The 18,387-nt window shown below is 31.4% G+C and overlaps 2 protein-coding genes and 1 long non-coding RNA gene across 5 annotated transcripts in view; 2 read left to right on the forward strand and 1 right to left on the reverse strand.

Annotated features, from left to right (window-relative positions):
• The window catches only part of LOC143909527 (carbohydrate sulfotransferase 11-like), a 7,601-nt gene extending 772 nt beyond the window's left edge, over positions 1–6,829 (forward strand). Inside the window, exons 2-5 of the mRNA XM_077427563.1 lie at positions 4,886–5,018; positions 5,237–5,650; positions 5,732–5,993; positions 6,063–6,829. Coding sequence (XP_077283689.1) covers positions 5,477–5,650; positions 5,732–5,993; positions 6,063–6,829 — 1,203 coding nt within the window. The 5' untranslated portion in view covers positions 4,886–5,018; positions 5,237–5,476. The remainder of the gene's footprint in view (positions 1–4,885; positions 5,019–5,236; positions 5,651–5,731; positions 5,994–6,062) is intronic.
• Positions 1,289–14,120, reverse strand: LOC143910885 (calcium uptake protein 1 homolog, mitochondrial-like). 3 transcript variants are annotated; one of them, XM_077429505.1, is made up of 13 exons: positions 13,778–13,953; positions 13,564–13,682; positions 12,842–13,088; positions 12,618–12,753; positions 12,349–12,508; positions 11,380–11,417; positions 10,973–10,984; positions 8,851–8,965; positions 4,662–4,822; positions 2,928–3,063; positions 2,746–2,851; positions 2,451–2,668; positions 1,289–2,366 (listed from the first exon to the last, which is right to left on the reverse strand). In XM_077429505.1, exons 3-13 carry the CDS (start codon positions 13,084–13,086, stop codon positions 2,212–2,214), a joined length of 1,482 nt encoding a protein of 493 aa, XP_077285631.1. In that variant the 5' UTR covers positions 13,087–13,088; positions 13,564–13,682; positions 13,778–13,953; the 3' UTR covers positions 1,289–2,211. The 3 variants fall into 3 exon arrangements, with proteins under 3 accessions (XP_077285631.1, XP_077285648.1, XP_077285640.1); XM_077429522.1 differs by lacking the exons at positions 10,973–10,984; positions 13,564–13,682 and adding an exon at positions 13,251–13,357 and having other exon boundaries at positions 13,916–13,953; XM_077429514.1 differs by lacking the exons at positions 10,973–10,984; positions 13,564–13,682 and having other exon boundaries at positions 13,935–14,120.
• A 255-nt stretch (positions 14,121–14,375) lies between these two features.
• On the forward strand, positions 14,376–17,847 carry LOC143910911 (uncharacterized). The gene is made up of 3 exons (XR_013260505.1): positions 14,376–14,447; positions 17,273–17,451; positions 17,702–17,847. It is a non-coding gene; the product is annotated as an uncharacterized LOC143910911 (long non-coding RNA).
• Positions 17,848–18,387: the final 540 nt, after the last annotated feature.

Raw genomic sequence — 18,387 nt, forward strand, 5'->3', positions numbered from 1 at the left:
TGACGAACTACTTTTTGATATATGTACCTACACGCATCATCACATTATGGACTCGTTATTAAATAATTATTTAAAAAGCATAATTTTCAACAATAACCATAGAACGGGAGATGTTAGTGGTTACCTTTAAAATTGCTTTAAAAAGCTAATTTTTTTCGAGATATGGAGGATGAACGAATGAGACGACTGGCATGTTAATGCACGTGTTTATTATATGACAGCTGAAGACAGAGTGAGTAGTAGCTCTCCGAACCCAGCCGAGTTGGTTCCCACTCGCAGGAAGGCAACCAAACTCGACCATGTCGTATAAGCGAGCCGCCACAGAGAATTGCCTCTGCGAATCGTAAACGATGTAATAATTTAAATATGGGAAAAGCCGAAAAAAATTATTCGAGCTCCGTGAACGACTTATTTTATATGAACGGAGATATCGGTGAACGAAGGGCCTGTGAGAGAAATGGCTGTATACGAAATGCCGGGAGCGAAGCCTCAGTAAATGAGATATCGTTGAACGAAGGGTCAGCGAAAGAGATGGCCGTATACGAAATGCCGGGAGCGAAGCGTTAATGAAAGAGATATGAGTCAACAAAAGGTCGGTGAAATCAGGAAACCATGTACAAATGTGTGCAACGCACACAGGCAGCCGAAAGAAATGAGTCGAAAAAAATATATTCCTTAAAATACGAAAAAAGACAGTACTTTTTAAAATGCATTTAGGTTGTCTTGTATACAAGTGAATTGCTGTTGCAAGTTACAACTTGTAACACACCCGAACTATAATTCGGGGAAATAGCGGGAGATCAGGTATAGCTTCGGTCCACATAGAGCTAGGTCTTGCATGTTCTATTATCTTTGCGCCTGCCAGATATATTTCTTAAAGGATATTGAGTATTGGTTGGTCATCAAAAGAACAATGCCCTAGATGTGGGATTGGGGTTAAAAATACTATATTTTCATGAATGAACTTGAAAACGTTGTCCCTCTTGTCGTCTGGTTTCAGAACTAATCGTTTTGGTTTTTTGTTTTTATGGTTAATTTTTATTGATTAAAATTTTTAACACTATACCCCGAATTAATATGATTTATACAAACGCTGATAAAATGAAAGAGCGGCCGATTTAAGTTTGCACACAGGCGGCCGAACTCCTAGATGCGGCCCGGTGATAGTTAATGCTGGAATAAAGTCAGCGCCAACCAGTTTTTCGTCAATTACTGGGATTTATTAATTCCTTATTTATGACATATTAAGTAACACACTCCAACAATATTGAATAAAACAATGTAACATAAATTTAGATCAATTTTTATTTTTTATCACAAATAAGAGTAAAGTTTTAGGAGTCTTTTCAAAAGCAGCATCAAAGATGTAGATAATATTTTTTATAGAAAATACGAAAATCACAAATTTTATTTACATATATACAGGACTTTTTTTTGAAAAAAAATGTTACGGGAACTCACTTCTTGTCAAGCTTTTTATTATAAAAAGTTATATTCAAATTATATTATATATAATATTCGTTTGAAGCATAAAAAATGCCGAGAAAATGGTGCCGGAACGCCGTTCCACCGTGTTACATGGGAAAAAAAGCCCTGGCTACATATATATAATATGTTAGATGAAAAAACCTCAAAACAAAATTAAAAAAATAAGCAAACACATTATTTTTCATTTTTGCAAAAAGCAGTTACAATTAAATAAATTAAAACGTCTTAAATACTGCGAACGAAAAATACACACTAATTTCATTGAAAATATATTATATGCATGTGAATCATTATTTTTATTATAAATATTTGTTGATTTATTGAGATTATAAACTTTATTCGAAATTGAGTGCTTCATAATAAATATGATAATAAGTTAATGCTTAAAATATACATAAATACATATGTAAATAAAAAAATTAGCTTTTCATAATACATATGCATATAATTATAATTAAGTTATATAGATAATAATTTAGAAGTATAAATATGCATCCTTGCCTATTTTAGATAATGTAGAATTTCGAAACAAAATATGATAAATCCTAGTTATGTAACGTTATGTTATTAATATTAATAATATGTAGGCAACAGACAGTCTTTATTAAAATAACGAAGAGAAATAAATAATATCAAAACAACCCAATCGAATAGATTTATGCACATACATGTATACATGTACATACATAAACATTGCACTTTTACTTTTGAAACATTTTGTTTTTAGAAGTCGAGCAAAGCTGGTTTGGTATCTTTTGCGCACTTCATGACAGAATGAATCAGTTTTACGAATCCTGTGTCTTTTGGTTTTTCCAAACCACGTAATAGACGATTCTTCATAACAGCAACAAATTCACGGTTACTCAACTGCCCATCCACTAAAAAAATCCATCGCAAAAAATGAATAACAAATTGAAATATTAACAAACATCAAAGATACATACATAGGTAAACAAACTCACTATTTTCATCAAATATAGTAAAAACAACATTGATAACGTGAGGACTCAGATCAACGTGTGCAACAGTTTTCGCCACATGCTTTAATGTTGGTTGATCAATAGATGCACCAGCAATGTGGTAAAAAGTGAGAGCGGTATCAACATCATTGATGTTATTTAAAAAATGGAAAAATTTCAAATAATCGTCTCTAGATATGCCAACACCATGATCGCGGAAACTAAAAGGAATGTTATTTTAATTTTAAACATAGCTTGATAATAATAACAACAACAAATAATAACATTTAATATTTACGTCTTTTTCACTCTTTTTAGCATACGAGATTTTTTCTTTTGGGGGTATCCAGCATATGCTAAGAGTAATTCGGCAAAGTCAGCCTCGGTAATACGGCCATTTTCATCTGAAACGAATAAGTATATTGCATGAAAAGTAAAAACTTCTTTAAAATTAATATGTAAATAATAATGCTGTATTACCTGGGCTTTTTCTCATGAATTCAAGTGAGAGAATCTCTCTTTGTAATTGTTGTTGGAAATCTAAGAACTTTTCTATTGTTAACTTTTCATTCATATTTGGTCCAAAGAAGTAAGTTGTCAGAGCAGAATTGACACCCTAAATATTTAATATGAAATTGTAAGATACAGAAAAATTCAACGCACTAAGAGCCGAGCCACACTGTGCGACTTGCGAAAGACTTGGTCGCTCAGTAGTCTCTGAACTCGGGAGACCAAGCAACCAGAAAAGTTCGATGTGTCGCTTGGTCGCTCAATATGTTACGATGGGTTCTGCAACAAAACGCTCAACGACACAACGCGCACGACATAACACTTACGCGACAAAACGCTCACGAAACAAAACGCTCACGGACATTATACTCACAGATAAAACGCTCACGCGACATAATATTTACACATAACACTCACGGACATAATATTCACAGACAAAACGATCACGGAATTATCGCTCAATATCGCAAAAAATACATATTTCCTGATGATACACATGTCAAAATTTTTGGCCAGTTTCGTATATACGCACCGGACGCCAAGAAGGATTAGTTAACAACCTTTTCGAAATGAGGGAAATACCATATGCTCCTTTTTTAAGGGACAAGACAAGTGCATTCAATCTTTATTAGAACTTCGTTTGTCTTTGTTTTTTTTTATTAATTCGCGACTTAATATAATAATATATCCATTGAACCAACTGTTACATATAATAACTACGACCTGGACCGTCCTTAAATTCAACGTGTGCGTGTTACTTAAGTAAATAGTATTCATTTTTATTTTCGCAAAATAATATAAGCATTCCGAAGACATATTATATAATCCAGTTGAATATTTTGCATATAAAGCATTTATAATTAACAACAATGAAAAAAATAATTGTAACTGTACACAAATCATTATAAATACGAAGACAAAAAAAATCATATAATTAAGTTGGTACTTTGTAAATAAATTGAGATTAAACTGGTTTACTAATTAATATTTAATTTATTAATCTGTAATAGGATAATGTGGGAATTCGTCACGACACATTTTATTGAATTTTGGATTAATTTTGTTGTAAAAAATAACGTTTTTATACGTACGAATAATTCCGTGAGTGTTAAATGTCGCGTGAGCGTTTTATCTGTGAGTACATATAATGTCCGTGATCGTTTTGTAGCATGAGCGTTATTTCTTACGCGTTGTGTCGTTGAGCGTTAATCCGTGAGCGTTTTGTCGTGACACCGTTACGATGCAGCCACGTGCTAATAGTTTTTTTTTTTATTTTATGCAAAATTCATTTTGCTATTAATATTTTTTGTCAATCTATTGATGTTATTTTCAATATAGAGTTTTCAACATGTGACGATAGTCACACGTGTTCTTAGTTTTTTCACTATGTAGACGACATAGTGACATATGTAAGCGATTAGTCTTCGACGACGATGACTAATCGTCGAGTGTGGCACCTTCCAATACAACGCCATACATTTTGAGGGATCATGTTGGTCATACATTCGTCGAGACCAGACCCAACGCCTGCGACCAATCTCGCTGATCGATGGACTTTATTACTTGAGAGATCAATGAGTTGCACGGTATGGCATGCCTCATACAGCTGCATACATTTTATCTGGTCACCCAACAAGTCAGCCGACAAAGTCGCTCGCAAGTCGCAAGGTGTGACCCGGCTTTAAGAGTTAAAGGAAACGATACCTTAAAAGTATTTCCAGTGTTGGCGTGATCGCGATGTCGAGATCCAATACTTGTTTGTTGACGAATTAGAGTGGCAACTTTTCCAAACTCTTCAGAATCGACATCACCATCGCCATTCAAATCGAACATTCTAAACGCAATTTCGAAATGGCGTCTGGAAGCTTCAAATATATTGATTAATTTAATTAAACAATCATAAATATTTTAAAATAAATAATTTTTAGGTAAAATGTCAGAGTTTAATGTTTCATCTCTCTCTAACCAAAGTATACTATGACTAGCGCCATCTCTTCGCACACATTTAAAAATCAATATGATATGACTTGCTCAGTACGAATTTTACTTTGACAAGGAAAGGTACGATTTCACAACAATGTCAGCTTTTTAGTATTAAAAATTATAATAATGAATATACTTTAATTGAAAAATACGTTTATTGAGACTGAAGCTTATTTAATACTAAAAATTAATTGGTTGTAAAAATAAAACACGATTTATTTTTAAACGAAACTAACGCAATTCATTAATAGTGTTAAATGACAAGTGACAGATAATATGACATTTTTATTTTTTAGATGAAGACTGACAGTAATGTTAGCGGCCAATCGAAACGATATTTTTTATAGGATAACCAATAATGTAAACATTGAAAACGAAATTATGTAATTGTGCCAAAATATTTTATTTCAACTGGATTAACGATGCCGACAACATGCGAGAATAAAAGACTAATCAAAAAGAACCCGAATTAACAATGAAAAAATTACTAGAAGCGTAATTTGATTACAATAAGCATTTAAATTGATAAAGTAATAATGGTAAAAGTAAAATGTGTGTCGGTTTACCATTGCATAGCGAAGACAAGTACATTCTTTTTGTGGGTACTAGTCTACATGCTAATTATGAGACTGACTATTTTTAAGAGCAATAAAATTGTGGACACGACCGAGAAACATCTTTATCAAAGCAACGAAACTGATCTATGGCAGGTAAAATTTTTTATGTGCTAAAATTAATTTTAAATAAATAAAGTTATTAGATTTACCAAAACACAAATTATATGTTCAAAGAATAAATGGGCAGAACACTTTGAAGAGGAATCAAATATTGCTAAAAATTACGAAGATTATACTGACATCGAAATTGGAAAATTGGAGAAAGAACATGAGGATAGAAGAAAACAAGTGTGGAAGACTTGCGTCAAATACAATTTGCAATCTGTCGGACAACCAAATCATTGGGAATTTTTCATCGCACCTCATCACAATTTGGTGTGGTGTAACATTTTCAAAGCAGCCAGTTCTAGTTGGATGTATAAGTTCAATATATTAGGTAAAAAGTGTTCCCATATGTATATAATATGTATATTAAAAGACAATCAAAAATAATTTATGGTTACAGGAGGATATAAAGAAGATTTTTTAAAACGCTCCAGAGAAACACCATTGACGCTTGCACGAAAGAAATTTCCTCGACCCTCCCTCGACTACTTAGAAGCGAGTATACCGGGATCCATATCATTCATAACAGTGAGAGAGCCATTTGAAAGATTACTTTCAGCTTACAGGAATAAATTGGAAAGATACAGACAAAATTTTTACAGAAAAATGGGTTACGAAATGATAAAAAGGTATAGAAATGAATCGGAATTAATCTTCGGAAAAATAAAAAATTATGGCCCAACATTTTTCGAGTTTGTAAAGTACATCACGGAGAATTACAAATCAAAAGGCAAAGATATAATATTTGATGAACACTGGGCACCATATCATCAATTTTGCACTCCATGTCAAATAAACTTTACCATTGTGACTAAAGTTGAAACATTAAAACGCGACACAGAGTATGTGATTTATCAAGCCGGTTTAGAGAGTGTATTGCTGAAACCCGTGAAAGAAAAAAAATTAAGGGTGAAAACTATCATGAATAAAGCTAAAGATGGCAAAGATACGAAAACTCTTCTAAAAAAATATTTTAAACAGTTAGATAAAAAAAATTTAGATGATTTACTAACCATATATGGAATAGATTTCGAAATGTTTGGATACGACCCAACCATGTATTACAGTTTAGTAAGAACGGGTGATATATTAAAGCATAATAATAAAAACTTAATACAACATACACGAAAATCGAAATACCTTAAAGACAAATCTGCATACTTGTAAAGTGAATATTTTATTAATGTTTAATCGTATATGGATTCAGAAATATCTATGTCTATGAAAAATTATTAAATGTTTAAAACGATTTTGATCTATTATATATACATACACGTAAATATTAAATTACTATAAATGCACACATAATAATAATTTGAAGCAAAAGTCATGTTCTCACTCTTTCTCTGTCTGTATACAATTCTAGCCATTCTGTACATATGTATATGTATGTATTATATATGGGCAATTAATATTATTTGCAAAAAAACTAATGGCTTTTTTCCAATGTACAAATTTTATATCAACTTACAAATTTCGATGTTTAGTATATGGTCTGAATATTTTTAATAATATATTAAATATTTTTCTGAATATGTTTTATAAATATATTAATAATTAATTATTATGTAAATTGTATTTTTAAAAACACAAGTAAATCATTTTAGAATATTTCGTCTATTAAAAAGACAATCCAAATGAATTAATATGTTATATGTATATGTATGTATGTGTACTTATTCTATTTTTAGATGTCATTATATCTATGATCAATCTTACAATGCCAAATACAGGTGGTACGCTTATTTATATTATTTTTAATTAACACAAATGAAACGTATTATAAATGTATTAAATGTTTAATATATGTATGTGTTTACTGTTGAAAATTGTTTTTTAATTTATTTACATACATATGTACATACAGGGCCGCCGAGAGGAATTCCGGGCCCTGGGAAAATATAATTTCGAGCCCTATGACAAACTAAAAAAAAAATCTTATAAGTATGTTTTTAATATACGAAAAATCTATCAGAACTATTATAAAAATATCAATCATCAATCAATCAATCAATTAAAAAAATATAATTATAAAAATATCAATCATGGGGCCCTGGAACTTTACCCAGAGTCCTCCCCCCTCTCGTCAGCCCTGCATAAATATGTAAGTAGTATCAATAGATTTATGATCATGAGAAAATTAGACATCGAGATTTTGACTAAGGGTTGGGCTGAAACTTTTTCACATTAATATATGTACATATAGTAGGTACGATGAATTTCATACATAAGTATTTTTTAAATATTTTACCTCAACCGAAAGTAGCACTTTTGCTTTGAGTTTCTTTTATGGTTTTATCGAAACCTTTCATAAGTTTCAGCTTAAAATCAAATTTAACGAAAATCCGTCAACCGGAAGGGGCAGTTTACTCTTATTCACTTTTCTTGTATTTTTTTCAACTCTTTAAATATACATAAAATTCTCATATCGATAAGCACGTAAACTAAAAAAAATGAAGAAATTTTATAAAGCGGAAGTGTTTTAAATTTTTTGTATCTTCTTTATTATTTGTGACAATTTTTTTCTAATAAAGTCACCTTTTGTCTTTGAAATGCAGAAAAGCCGCCGATGCACATGTTTGAAAAGCGAAAACGGAGTGTTTATATGTTTGTAAAACATTATTTTTGCATATTCTTGCAAAAAATATCGTAGCTGAAGTATTTAAAAATAAATAAATGGCGCAGCTTATTTAAGTTATGTTGTGTGTCACTTATGATTCGCACAAACAGTACGCGTACATCGAGTAGGTACTCTGAACGTGATGATATTTGAATTAAAAATTCTGTACAATAGGAATTTTGAATGAGATCTTGTATATATTTACTGAAACTCAATTATATACACAGAAAATTAAAAAAAAAAAGAGCAAAAAGTTATTAAAAATTTACACTTTTTCTTTTTGTTTGAGAAATAATATTCTTCAAACCCTAGTAGTGACATCTAATATCAGAAATTAAAAGATTAGAGCGCGAATATGTGCGCAATTCCGTATCCAAGCTGTAGAAATGAAACGCGCACAAATGCACGCCCCGGCGCCTGGTCAAAAATTCAAAACGCGCATATATGCGCGCCCCGGGCTCCACGTATTAAGATATATGTACATACATACAGGCACAAATACATATGTGTGTAATTTTTACAGTCAGATTATATTAAATTAAAAGTTATAAAAAAAAAAATTACTTACTCGATAAAACTGTCAACAAAAATATGTAATCGGAGAAGGTGATGAGGCCAGCTGATCCTAGCTTGTAAAAGATGGAATCTCCATCCAGAGCCAAGTCCAAACGATTGTGAACGTTCTAAAATTCCACCAATACACAATAGTCCAATATTAGAAACAAAGCCCATTAAATCAGAGTTGAATGAACGAAATAAAACAAACTTGTGAGCTAAACCAATGATGAAATAGTTCAATTGTGTAAAATCGAGTATTATGACAGACTATCGCATGGACGTTCAAAAGTTTTTTTTTAATGTAAACAAATTCAACGCACATGAAAGTCTCTCATGTTGTTCAAAAATGCACGCATCTAAATATCGTCATCATTCATTTCTATCCGATTGGAAGCTACTAACCAGACACCCACTAATAAATAGCAGTTAAGACTGTGAACAAACGTTTAGCCATGGCTTTTACCATGTGAAAAAAGCGACCAAACCCTCCGCCTAATAAAAGCTTGCTTGCAAAAAGTTTATGTGAAGAATAGAAAACCTATGTGAATCAATCTCAAATATATAATAGATTCAAAATAAGCAAGAAGCTTGGTTTATTCTGCAACAAAACTATTTTCAATTCATGTAAACCAGAAGATTATTATATATGTATATACTAAATTAGAAAATCTAAATATTACATGCAGAATTTTTTAATGTGTGGCTATCATTATGTGTATACAATTTTGGTGATACCTATACGCCAGCATGATATTTTTTTCATATTTAACAGCGCATGTATATATGTATGTATGTTTGTATGTTTACAATAATGTTGATGATAAAATAAGGATAAATGTAAAAATATGTGTGTTGTGGGTCAATTTTTTTAACTCTTTTATATTACAATATAAAAGATATTAAGTATGTATATACATACTTGTAAATATAAATATGTATTACATTAAAGGGCACAAATATCATAATATAAGACACATTATGAATTTGGTTTGTGTTGAAGACTAGAATGTTGGCTACAGCATATTAACTACGGGTATAGGTATTTCATTTGAGGAAGTCTCATTGTGCAAAAAACACTCGGCTACCAATACATTCGTATTGCTAATAAATGCGTGCACTTTGTGGCGTGGCGATTGTGTATACCGGCAGAAACCTAAGTTTTAAATAGTTCGGTGACTATTTCCATACTGATAATAAATCTTGCTGATGATTCGGAGGATGACCTGAGTGATATGGAGATTTGTTATGATTTGATTTGACTTGTTTTCTTTTTTATTTCTTAATGTTATTTTTTTTATTATACTGTAACGTGGGAACATGAGAGAGTATACACTGTATAAGTGCATTAGTGGGTGAACAATAGAGACCCCGCACTAGGCTAACAGGACTCATTAAGTGCCCAAACAAAGGATACGATGGAATTCTCAGTGCGTGGATGATCTGATCTGCACACAGTAAATCAGATCATTCTGAAGTGAGCGGTGGACCTCTTGAATCGTTAAATAAATGCTGCGAAGCGACTTTGGCCTTTCATTTGGATACTGAACCCACCAATACTTTTTTTTATTAAAATATAAAGTAATTAATTAATGAATTATTTTATTTTACAACTACATGTGTACCATGAAATAAAACTGAACAATATTTAGTGCTGGCTAAACGATGTTTCTGTCGGTATACAATTTACAAACATTTGTTTCCAATACATACATACACAAGTTGTTAATAGATAAGACTTCTTCAACCAAAACATCTATACACCAGGTATTCCGATTAAGATAATACATACAACACCATTATGAAATATTATATAAGTGGTAATTTATTATAAATTAATGATAAAGTACTTGTAGCCTTTCACCTAGTGAACTAATTAAAATTTAACTACAACTGTGCTAATTAATCGTAAAAAAGAAGTATGTAAATACTTTACAATTATTACAATAACGGTGATATGAACAAATTTAGTATTTAGGTGAGCAAAAAAATTAGTAAATAGAAGCACAAACAGGACACCAAAACAAAAAAAATCTGTGCACGTAAAAACAGCGTGATTAAGCATAGGTCTTACGCAAAAATTAAGACTTAAAATAAATAATAATAATAAAAAAGGGTAAAGAGATTTTAAGTACCTCGTTGAAGTTCTGTAAAAAAATAAGAGATAGACAGATGTAGTTGCCGTCATACAATTACAGTGAGTAACGTTTCTGCCTGTGGCAATGTCAGTTAAAAGTTAAATTGTTGAAACAATAAAATTGTGTATACCAAGTAATGTACACACCTTTATACACATATTATTACATTAAATTACGTTAACAGTGAACACTTTATCAAGCATTTAATTTTTGGTGTTAAAAATGAATTAATTGGATTAAAGACAATGCAACGGGCATCCATGTAAGACACTTACAGGCAAAACAAATCAATAATTATCAAATTCAACAGTTACAGAGAAGGTGGTGCAATATACTTTAGTGTTGTCAACAGAGAATATTGTTTTTACAACATATATTGAAAATGCTTCATTTGGGATACTTACCTTTGGATCGTATCTTTTGTATTGATCTAGCCCAAGACCTGAAATAAAAATCGAAATTCAGAAATTTCCTCTAGAAAATGGACGGTTCTCTATCTATTCACATCAATAAAATATTTGTCTTGCATTATCTAGATACTACAATTTTTCTGATATAATAAAGCATCATATGTTTTTAAGTACATGTACATGTGTACTCAAATATAAAAAGCATTATTATGCCAACTTATGTACAAAACCGGCTGAAACAGTTTTAATACTAAAATTACTTAAAAACATGCAAATGATGATCATTAAATGAAAAATTTTAAATTATAGATTTACCATCAGGTTGCTTAACACCAGGAGTCATTGATCGCAAAAAATCGTCAGGTGTCATAAACACTTCATGCTGTTCATGATGCTGCGCTTGCAGCGTGGCAAAATAACGGAAAACCTTATCGGGTGTAGAATAGTGCCTCATTCTATTCTCATATTCTATAATCTGTATTGTTGAATAGTTTCCATCCGTTTATAAATTATAACACAAACATTAACCCAGAGTAAGCATGTCAGAAACAAAGAATACACAAAAACGTTAAAGTTAACTTTTAAAATCTATAAAATCAATTCTATAAGGTGTGCATACATACATATATAAACTATATGAATATCATTAGACCTATTTATGTATGTATATGTGTATTATAAATTGAAAATTAAAAATTAATTAGGTATATGAAACGCTTCCAGTAAATAAAATAAATATATAATGTGCAAAACTCAAAAGAAAATTTAAGACATTTATAAATTGAAACAACCGAAACCAATTCTAGGACCAACAGTAAATGGTTAGTAATTTTAGGTTCTGTATTATTATAATTTTGAGGTGTTAATCATACATCTATATGATCGATATTTAAGCTAAGCAATTCGTAAAAACACACTGATATAATCCAAAGCAGTTATTTAATAAAAAAAAATTGGATTTACCATCAGGTTGTTTCATGCCCGGTGTAATAGCACGGAGAAAGTCATCGGGAGTCATATACACTTCATTTGCTTCTCCGTATGACAATTTAACCGTTGCAAAATATCTAAATATTTTGTCAGGTGTAGAATATGAACGCATTCTATTTTCATATTCCATTATCTGTATTTAAAGATTTTAAATAAAAAAATAAAAAAAAAGTAAAAACAACTTAAATAAACGAATAAATAAATTAATAAAATATGTATATAAATTAAATTGATTATGTGACCTTTCTATCTCTAAATCCCACTTTTTCCCTACGATGCTTTTTCTTCTTGCCATCTTGTTCTTCGATTTCAGTTTCACTGTCAGTCTCCACTATTTGTTCTGCCGCTCCCACAATTGGCAAAAGGCTAGTTTTTATTCTACAAATGACGAAAATAGATTTGTTTAATATTTGAAACATTATCAGTGATAAGCGTCACAAACAAAAAAAAATTGTGTCGTACTTACTTTTGATAATTAATTGCGACACCCAATACTGATACGGCGAATAGAGCACAACACGTTTTGGTAAATAATGTATACTTATTTTCGATTCCTTCACCGAAGGCGTGTAAATTTCTATGGGAGTTTTTATCGTAGTTATTTGCTTTGGATTGTACAACGCACAATAGAGGTTTCCTAGTTTGAGGCCATCTCGAGAATGGATATAAATGACGGCAAAAGCAACCGACTATCTTCATATTTGACCACATTTCTGGAATTAAGTTTTTACAAATTAATGAAAAAAAATGAAATCTTATGTACTGTCATAGAAGGAAAAATCGTGAGATTCATCAGATTTAAAAAATGCAAACTAAACTAATATAACTTTTATCATTTCTTTTATGCCAAGTATATTTTATAAAAAAATATGTACTTTAAATAAATCCAAATAGGTATTAGTTGTACAATTTTTCTAGTCCAGCGTTCTTTAATGGGTGTCACATTATTTGGAAAGATTCCTTTAATGTTTTTAGTAACTATCTATATCGGACACAGAAAACAATGAAAAATTTGTGGATTGTATAATACAAGATGAAATAATAATGTTTTTAAATGAATAGGGATGAGATTACAGAAAAGGTATATCTTGCAGATATTTGTTTGTACAAAACCTTATTAACTCATTGCATTTTTCGAAAGGAACGTATGTACTTTTGTGATCAAATTGAAATTGACACAATATTAACCTATAGTTCAGACAGTACGGCGATCTCAGGGTTAAACGCTATTTCAATGTCAACGAATCGAACTATTACACTGGTTAAGACCAGGAAAATCAGATACAATAGTGTAGACGGCTTCTAATCTTAAAACAAGTGTGACAGTTCCAGTTATATATATATATAGAATATAAGAGGCTCGCGCACACGAGCTTTCGGTCACGAATAGTATATGCGACACCTTGTATATATTGTTTAAAAAATAGCGGATAATGATTGTGTCCACGTGACCGATGACTATATCAGAGGCGAAGGAGGGAGAAGGCTATTAAAAGCAGGTCAAGGTAGATGAGCGATGGTAGATGAGCGAGGTGCATACATATGTATTTGTAACTCACTGTCGCTGTCACTGTCACTGGCACTGGCAACATCCGGTGACAGTGATGGTGAATGGGGCGAACGGGGGTGAGGGGGTGGAGCCCTGGGGCTGCGATGCGGCCCCCAATCAAACCTGGAACCTAATCAATCGACCGAGAGACCACCGACGACTGACGACAGAGCAGCCGGTAGTGCAATCATACAATAACATCTCACGGCTCTGCTACATATGTTTTAGTATATTACACATTACTACATAAGAGCATAAATGGCTTGAAAACAAACTCATTCGCGTTTAAAATATACCAACATTTTATCATAGCCATGCTTTCATCGTTGCAAGTAATATAATCACACGTATTATTAAAAACGATGTTTTAAAATAATAAAATCCTAAAAACATTTTCAGCGATAGAAAGTATGGCCGTTAAGTGAGCTGTTACGTCTACTTGTCAGCTGTCAATGTCATTTCAGGTTATATAGTATATTTTCATTGGTTGTCATCGTTGATAATAAAACGACTCTAAATGAAAGTGAGCGCTATTAAACCAGATTATTATTTAAATCAATAATTATTTGATAGTCAAGATTAGTCGATTACGAGAAAACACGATCTAAAAATCGGATTTTAAATGGTATCCAATGTGAAAGTGTTCATGGTATTATCAATTTATCGAAAGATTGAATACATACATTCTTGATAAACCTGAATAATGGGTCTACCTCACGGGCCCGAAAGTGAAACGCCCGAAAACGCAAATATCGGAAGGCAAAGATCTTAAGTCGAAAGATAAAAAAAGGGTCTCACCCCCCCGTCGTACATCCTCACTTAATTTGCGCGAGCAGGATACAACAGGAACAAGAGGAACAGCTTTTTCCTCCCGTATTCTACGCGCGCACATTAAACAAGGCTGTATGACAAAAAGAGAGATAATTTCACCGCATGCCACTCATATATATGTATATATTATATATATATATATATATATATATATATATATATATATATATATATATATATATATATATATATATATATATATAGTACCGTTTACCATGCACCCTTTTTTTTTGATCTTTCGACTTAAGATCTTTCGATTTTCGATCTTTGCCTTCCGATATTTGCGTTTTCGGGCCCGTGAGGGAGACCGCTGAATAATATATATGTTGGTTTTAGTTTTATTTTACTTGGATCTCAGGTATGCAATTATATTTAAGGTGACCATTTGTACTGGTTAGGGTTGCTAAACACAGTAATTTTGACTCTGATACTCTGGGCTTGGCGGTCGATCTCAGGGGCTCAGGGTTTACAAACGAAATCTCCGGGTCAGTGGTCAAATTCTGTCATTCGTGGGGGGAAAACATACTTACTATACAAAAAAATGGAAAGAAATAAAAGTTAGTGCGGGCGATTCCATTATTGTATTCGAAATAGTTGGTTTCGACTGTTGCTTTGAATTATACATGTACTTCATATCACATTTTCTTGTTGCTTTGAATTATACATGTACTTCATATCACATGTACTTCATATTACTTGTAATTCATATCACATTTTCTTAATTTCATGTGTGAAACAATATTAATTTTAGAGAAAAGTGATATAACAGCAACCGAATTACACAATGTTATGTTTCAATGCAAAGAAAAGTTAAAATCTCGGCTGGAGGATAATTTCTTTGGGAGCAAAATTCGGGAATCCTTGAAGCATCTCAGTCAAACAGATGAAACGTGCCAATAGTTGCATACACAAATGATTTAGAAAATAGTTATAAATATTTAGTTAGTTATACGACGAAATTCTGAAAATTGCTTGTGTTTTGAAAATATAAATTAGTGAAGATCGATTATATGGCGAAATTAATATTATCAAACAACATATTCATAATCTTTCTCTCGGCAGCCCTGATTATAACTGTCCAAGCACGGAGCGGATTTGGGTGATAGTTTTTAAAACAGTCAAAAACATAACTAATATTAAAAAAATAGTATCGAAAGTTTTGTCCATCGGAATCAGCAATGCATTCGGTGAATGCATTTTTCTATAATGGAATACATTTGGAGGAATGACAGAAATAGAATGCGCTTAAATTTAGTTAAATCCCAACTAGCAATTTGGATTAATTTTATTATGGATTGCGAAAATTTTTTACACATTTTTAAAAGCCCCAGAACAGAAGTCGCTAATTAAATGTGCGCACAGTGAAAAGAACATAACTATTATTTTATTTTTTAATTCTTCGGTACTTCTAAGATTTTTTTTATACTAACCCACCCCCTCTATCCACAATTTTTTTTTGTCCGGGTCAGCATCTGCACAATATTGGCAACTCTAGTACTGGTTTTACCAGTACAATACTGATACATCGTGAGATAAAACCAGTACGATTTTTTATCGAATAAAACTTTATCTAATAGTTAATGGATATTCAAAGCCTTCAGAGAATAATTAAGTGTTTACAAATATATTTTTGAAGAAAATGTCTTGGTTTTGATTTCGAAAAAAATGATCACCTTAATTATATTATAATTCTCCCATACCCATCCAAAATTACGTTCATAATATTTAATGAAATAAAAAGTGCATGCTCTGTCATCCTTTAATAGTTTTTTAACATTTTAATAGTTTTTATAAATAAATTGACAGTAATGGAATTGATTAGACGATTATATTTGTCGACCACTGGTTAATCGACCAATGATCTCTCTGTGCTGAGAGTACATGCTGTGTGTATTTAAATATTCGGCGGACTTGTTCCGTGCTTAATTTAGAGCTGACTAGTCGACAGATTAACATTAAAATACATCTATCACTACTCACCAGAAAAATCTTTCACTTCGATCTATGAAAACCCCTCCACACGTCTTCACAACAATATTTTTGGGAAATTTAAGAGTGATTTAAACACGAAAGCAAACAGAAAAGATTTGTGATGTGATGCCATGAAATAAAATGATCTTTAAATTTTAAATTGAGCATGTAAAATTTAACAATTAAAACTTCTGCTTCGAAAAAAAAAATAATTATAAAACATTTTCGTATTCGAAAAAGTATGTGTGCAATAATCTGTGTCCAGAAACATTGGTGTTGAGAAACTCATTATATTCGAGAAAAATCTGTCTGTATTATCTGTTTAACTAAACCAAAATCTCATCATATCATTTAATCATTAGTGTATGTACTGATATTTTTGATTTGAAAACTATTGTATGAATGAAACCATAACTGATAATACGTTTGAAGCTCATTGCTTTTATTTTCTCAGTGTGATAAAGTTTTGATAGTGTCAACTACCTCTATATTTCCTTATGTAATAGCAAATTAAATAAATTAATCAATTATTACATATCATTTTAGATACTATTACGAACAATAAGCAACTTGAATAAGTATGTTGCTATACCAAAGCAAAATTCCATTATGATAAGAGGTCATAAGAATTTCGGTCATGCTCCTAGGAAAACACCCTTTGCTGAAAATCTGTGGATTTCTGTTCTAACTATTAGCTTCCTAGGTTGCTTGCTTGATTTTAAAATGTAAGTTGATTTCATTTATTATATTGAAAGTAAATCGTTAAGAAGGATTTTTCCGGTCCTATATCGATGGCTTGGTGCACAGATATTGTATGGCCATTTTTGAATTTTCTATCGAATTTTAAGCAACTTATTAAATTCAAATTATAATAAGTTGCTTCTTTTCAATTAAAACTGATTTCAGCTTAATGTAATCACTTGATAGTCAAAATCTGAATCTGTAAATCAATAATGTTCGTATATTATATTTCAGGATAAAGAAAGTTTATTTTGGTATAGAAGAAATGGAAGAAGAAATGCCACCATTTCCCACTGAGTCCACTGTATCCCCTATATACTGATGTCATATAAAATATATTGTACTTATTTTGTAAAATATAAAATGGATATAGACTAATCAAATGGTATTCTTATTTAAATTTGCGTTTGTTATTTATGTTTATGAAATTACAGTAATATACGTATGTACATATATTTAACTTTCCTTTAATTCTATAAATTGTATTTAAGGCTTAGTTAAACCAGGGCTGTAGAGTCGGATCGAAATTTACCGACTCGGGCTCTGGCTTTTTGTTATAATTCGACTCCGACTCTGACTCCAACTTGAATGATTAGTAATGAAAATGAATAAGAGAGTACATTAAAATTTCATATCTAGAAGTTTTAGCTTAATATCTAGTAATTTTGTGACATGTAGAGAATCATCATTCATTAGTCTACTTTTGAATGAATTTGACAGGCCCGACAATGACCAAAAGGTGCTCTTTACAAAAATTGTAGTAAAAAAACGACCCTCGCACGTGCCACGACAACCCCTATGCAACAAATGTTTTCCTCGGACAGGAGAGTTCTTATTCAACCACCAGTCAAGCAGTCGATCCGGAGAGTTCCAGACTAAGCTCCTTGGCTCAACTTACATTTACAATATTAAATAAACAA

This window comes from Arctopsyche grandis, chromosome 1 (assembly GCF_051622035.1).
Source record: "Arctopsyche grandis isolate Sample6627 chromosome 1, ASM5162203v2, whole genome shotgun sequence".
Taxonomy (NCBI): domain Eukaryota; kingdom Metazoa; phylum Arthropoda; class Insecta; order Trichoptera; family Hydropsychidae; genus Arctopsyche; species Arctopsyche grandis.

Coding starts and splice junctions, on each gene's coding strand:
- LOC143910885 (XM_077429505.1), bottom strand. CDS start 13,086: ATGTGGTCAAATATGAAGATAGTCGGTTGCTTTTGCCGTCATTTATAT. Junction 12,509..12,617: donor TGGGATTTAGAGATAGAAAG/GTCACATAATCA, acceptor CTTTAAATACAG/ATAATGGAATATGAAAATAG. Junction 4,823..8,850: donor TTTGTTGACAGTTTTATCGA/GTAAGTAATTTT, acceptor ATATATTTGAAG/CTTCCAGACGCCATTTCGAA.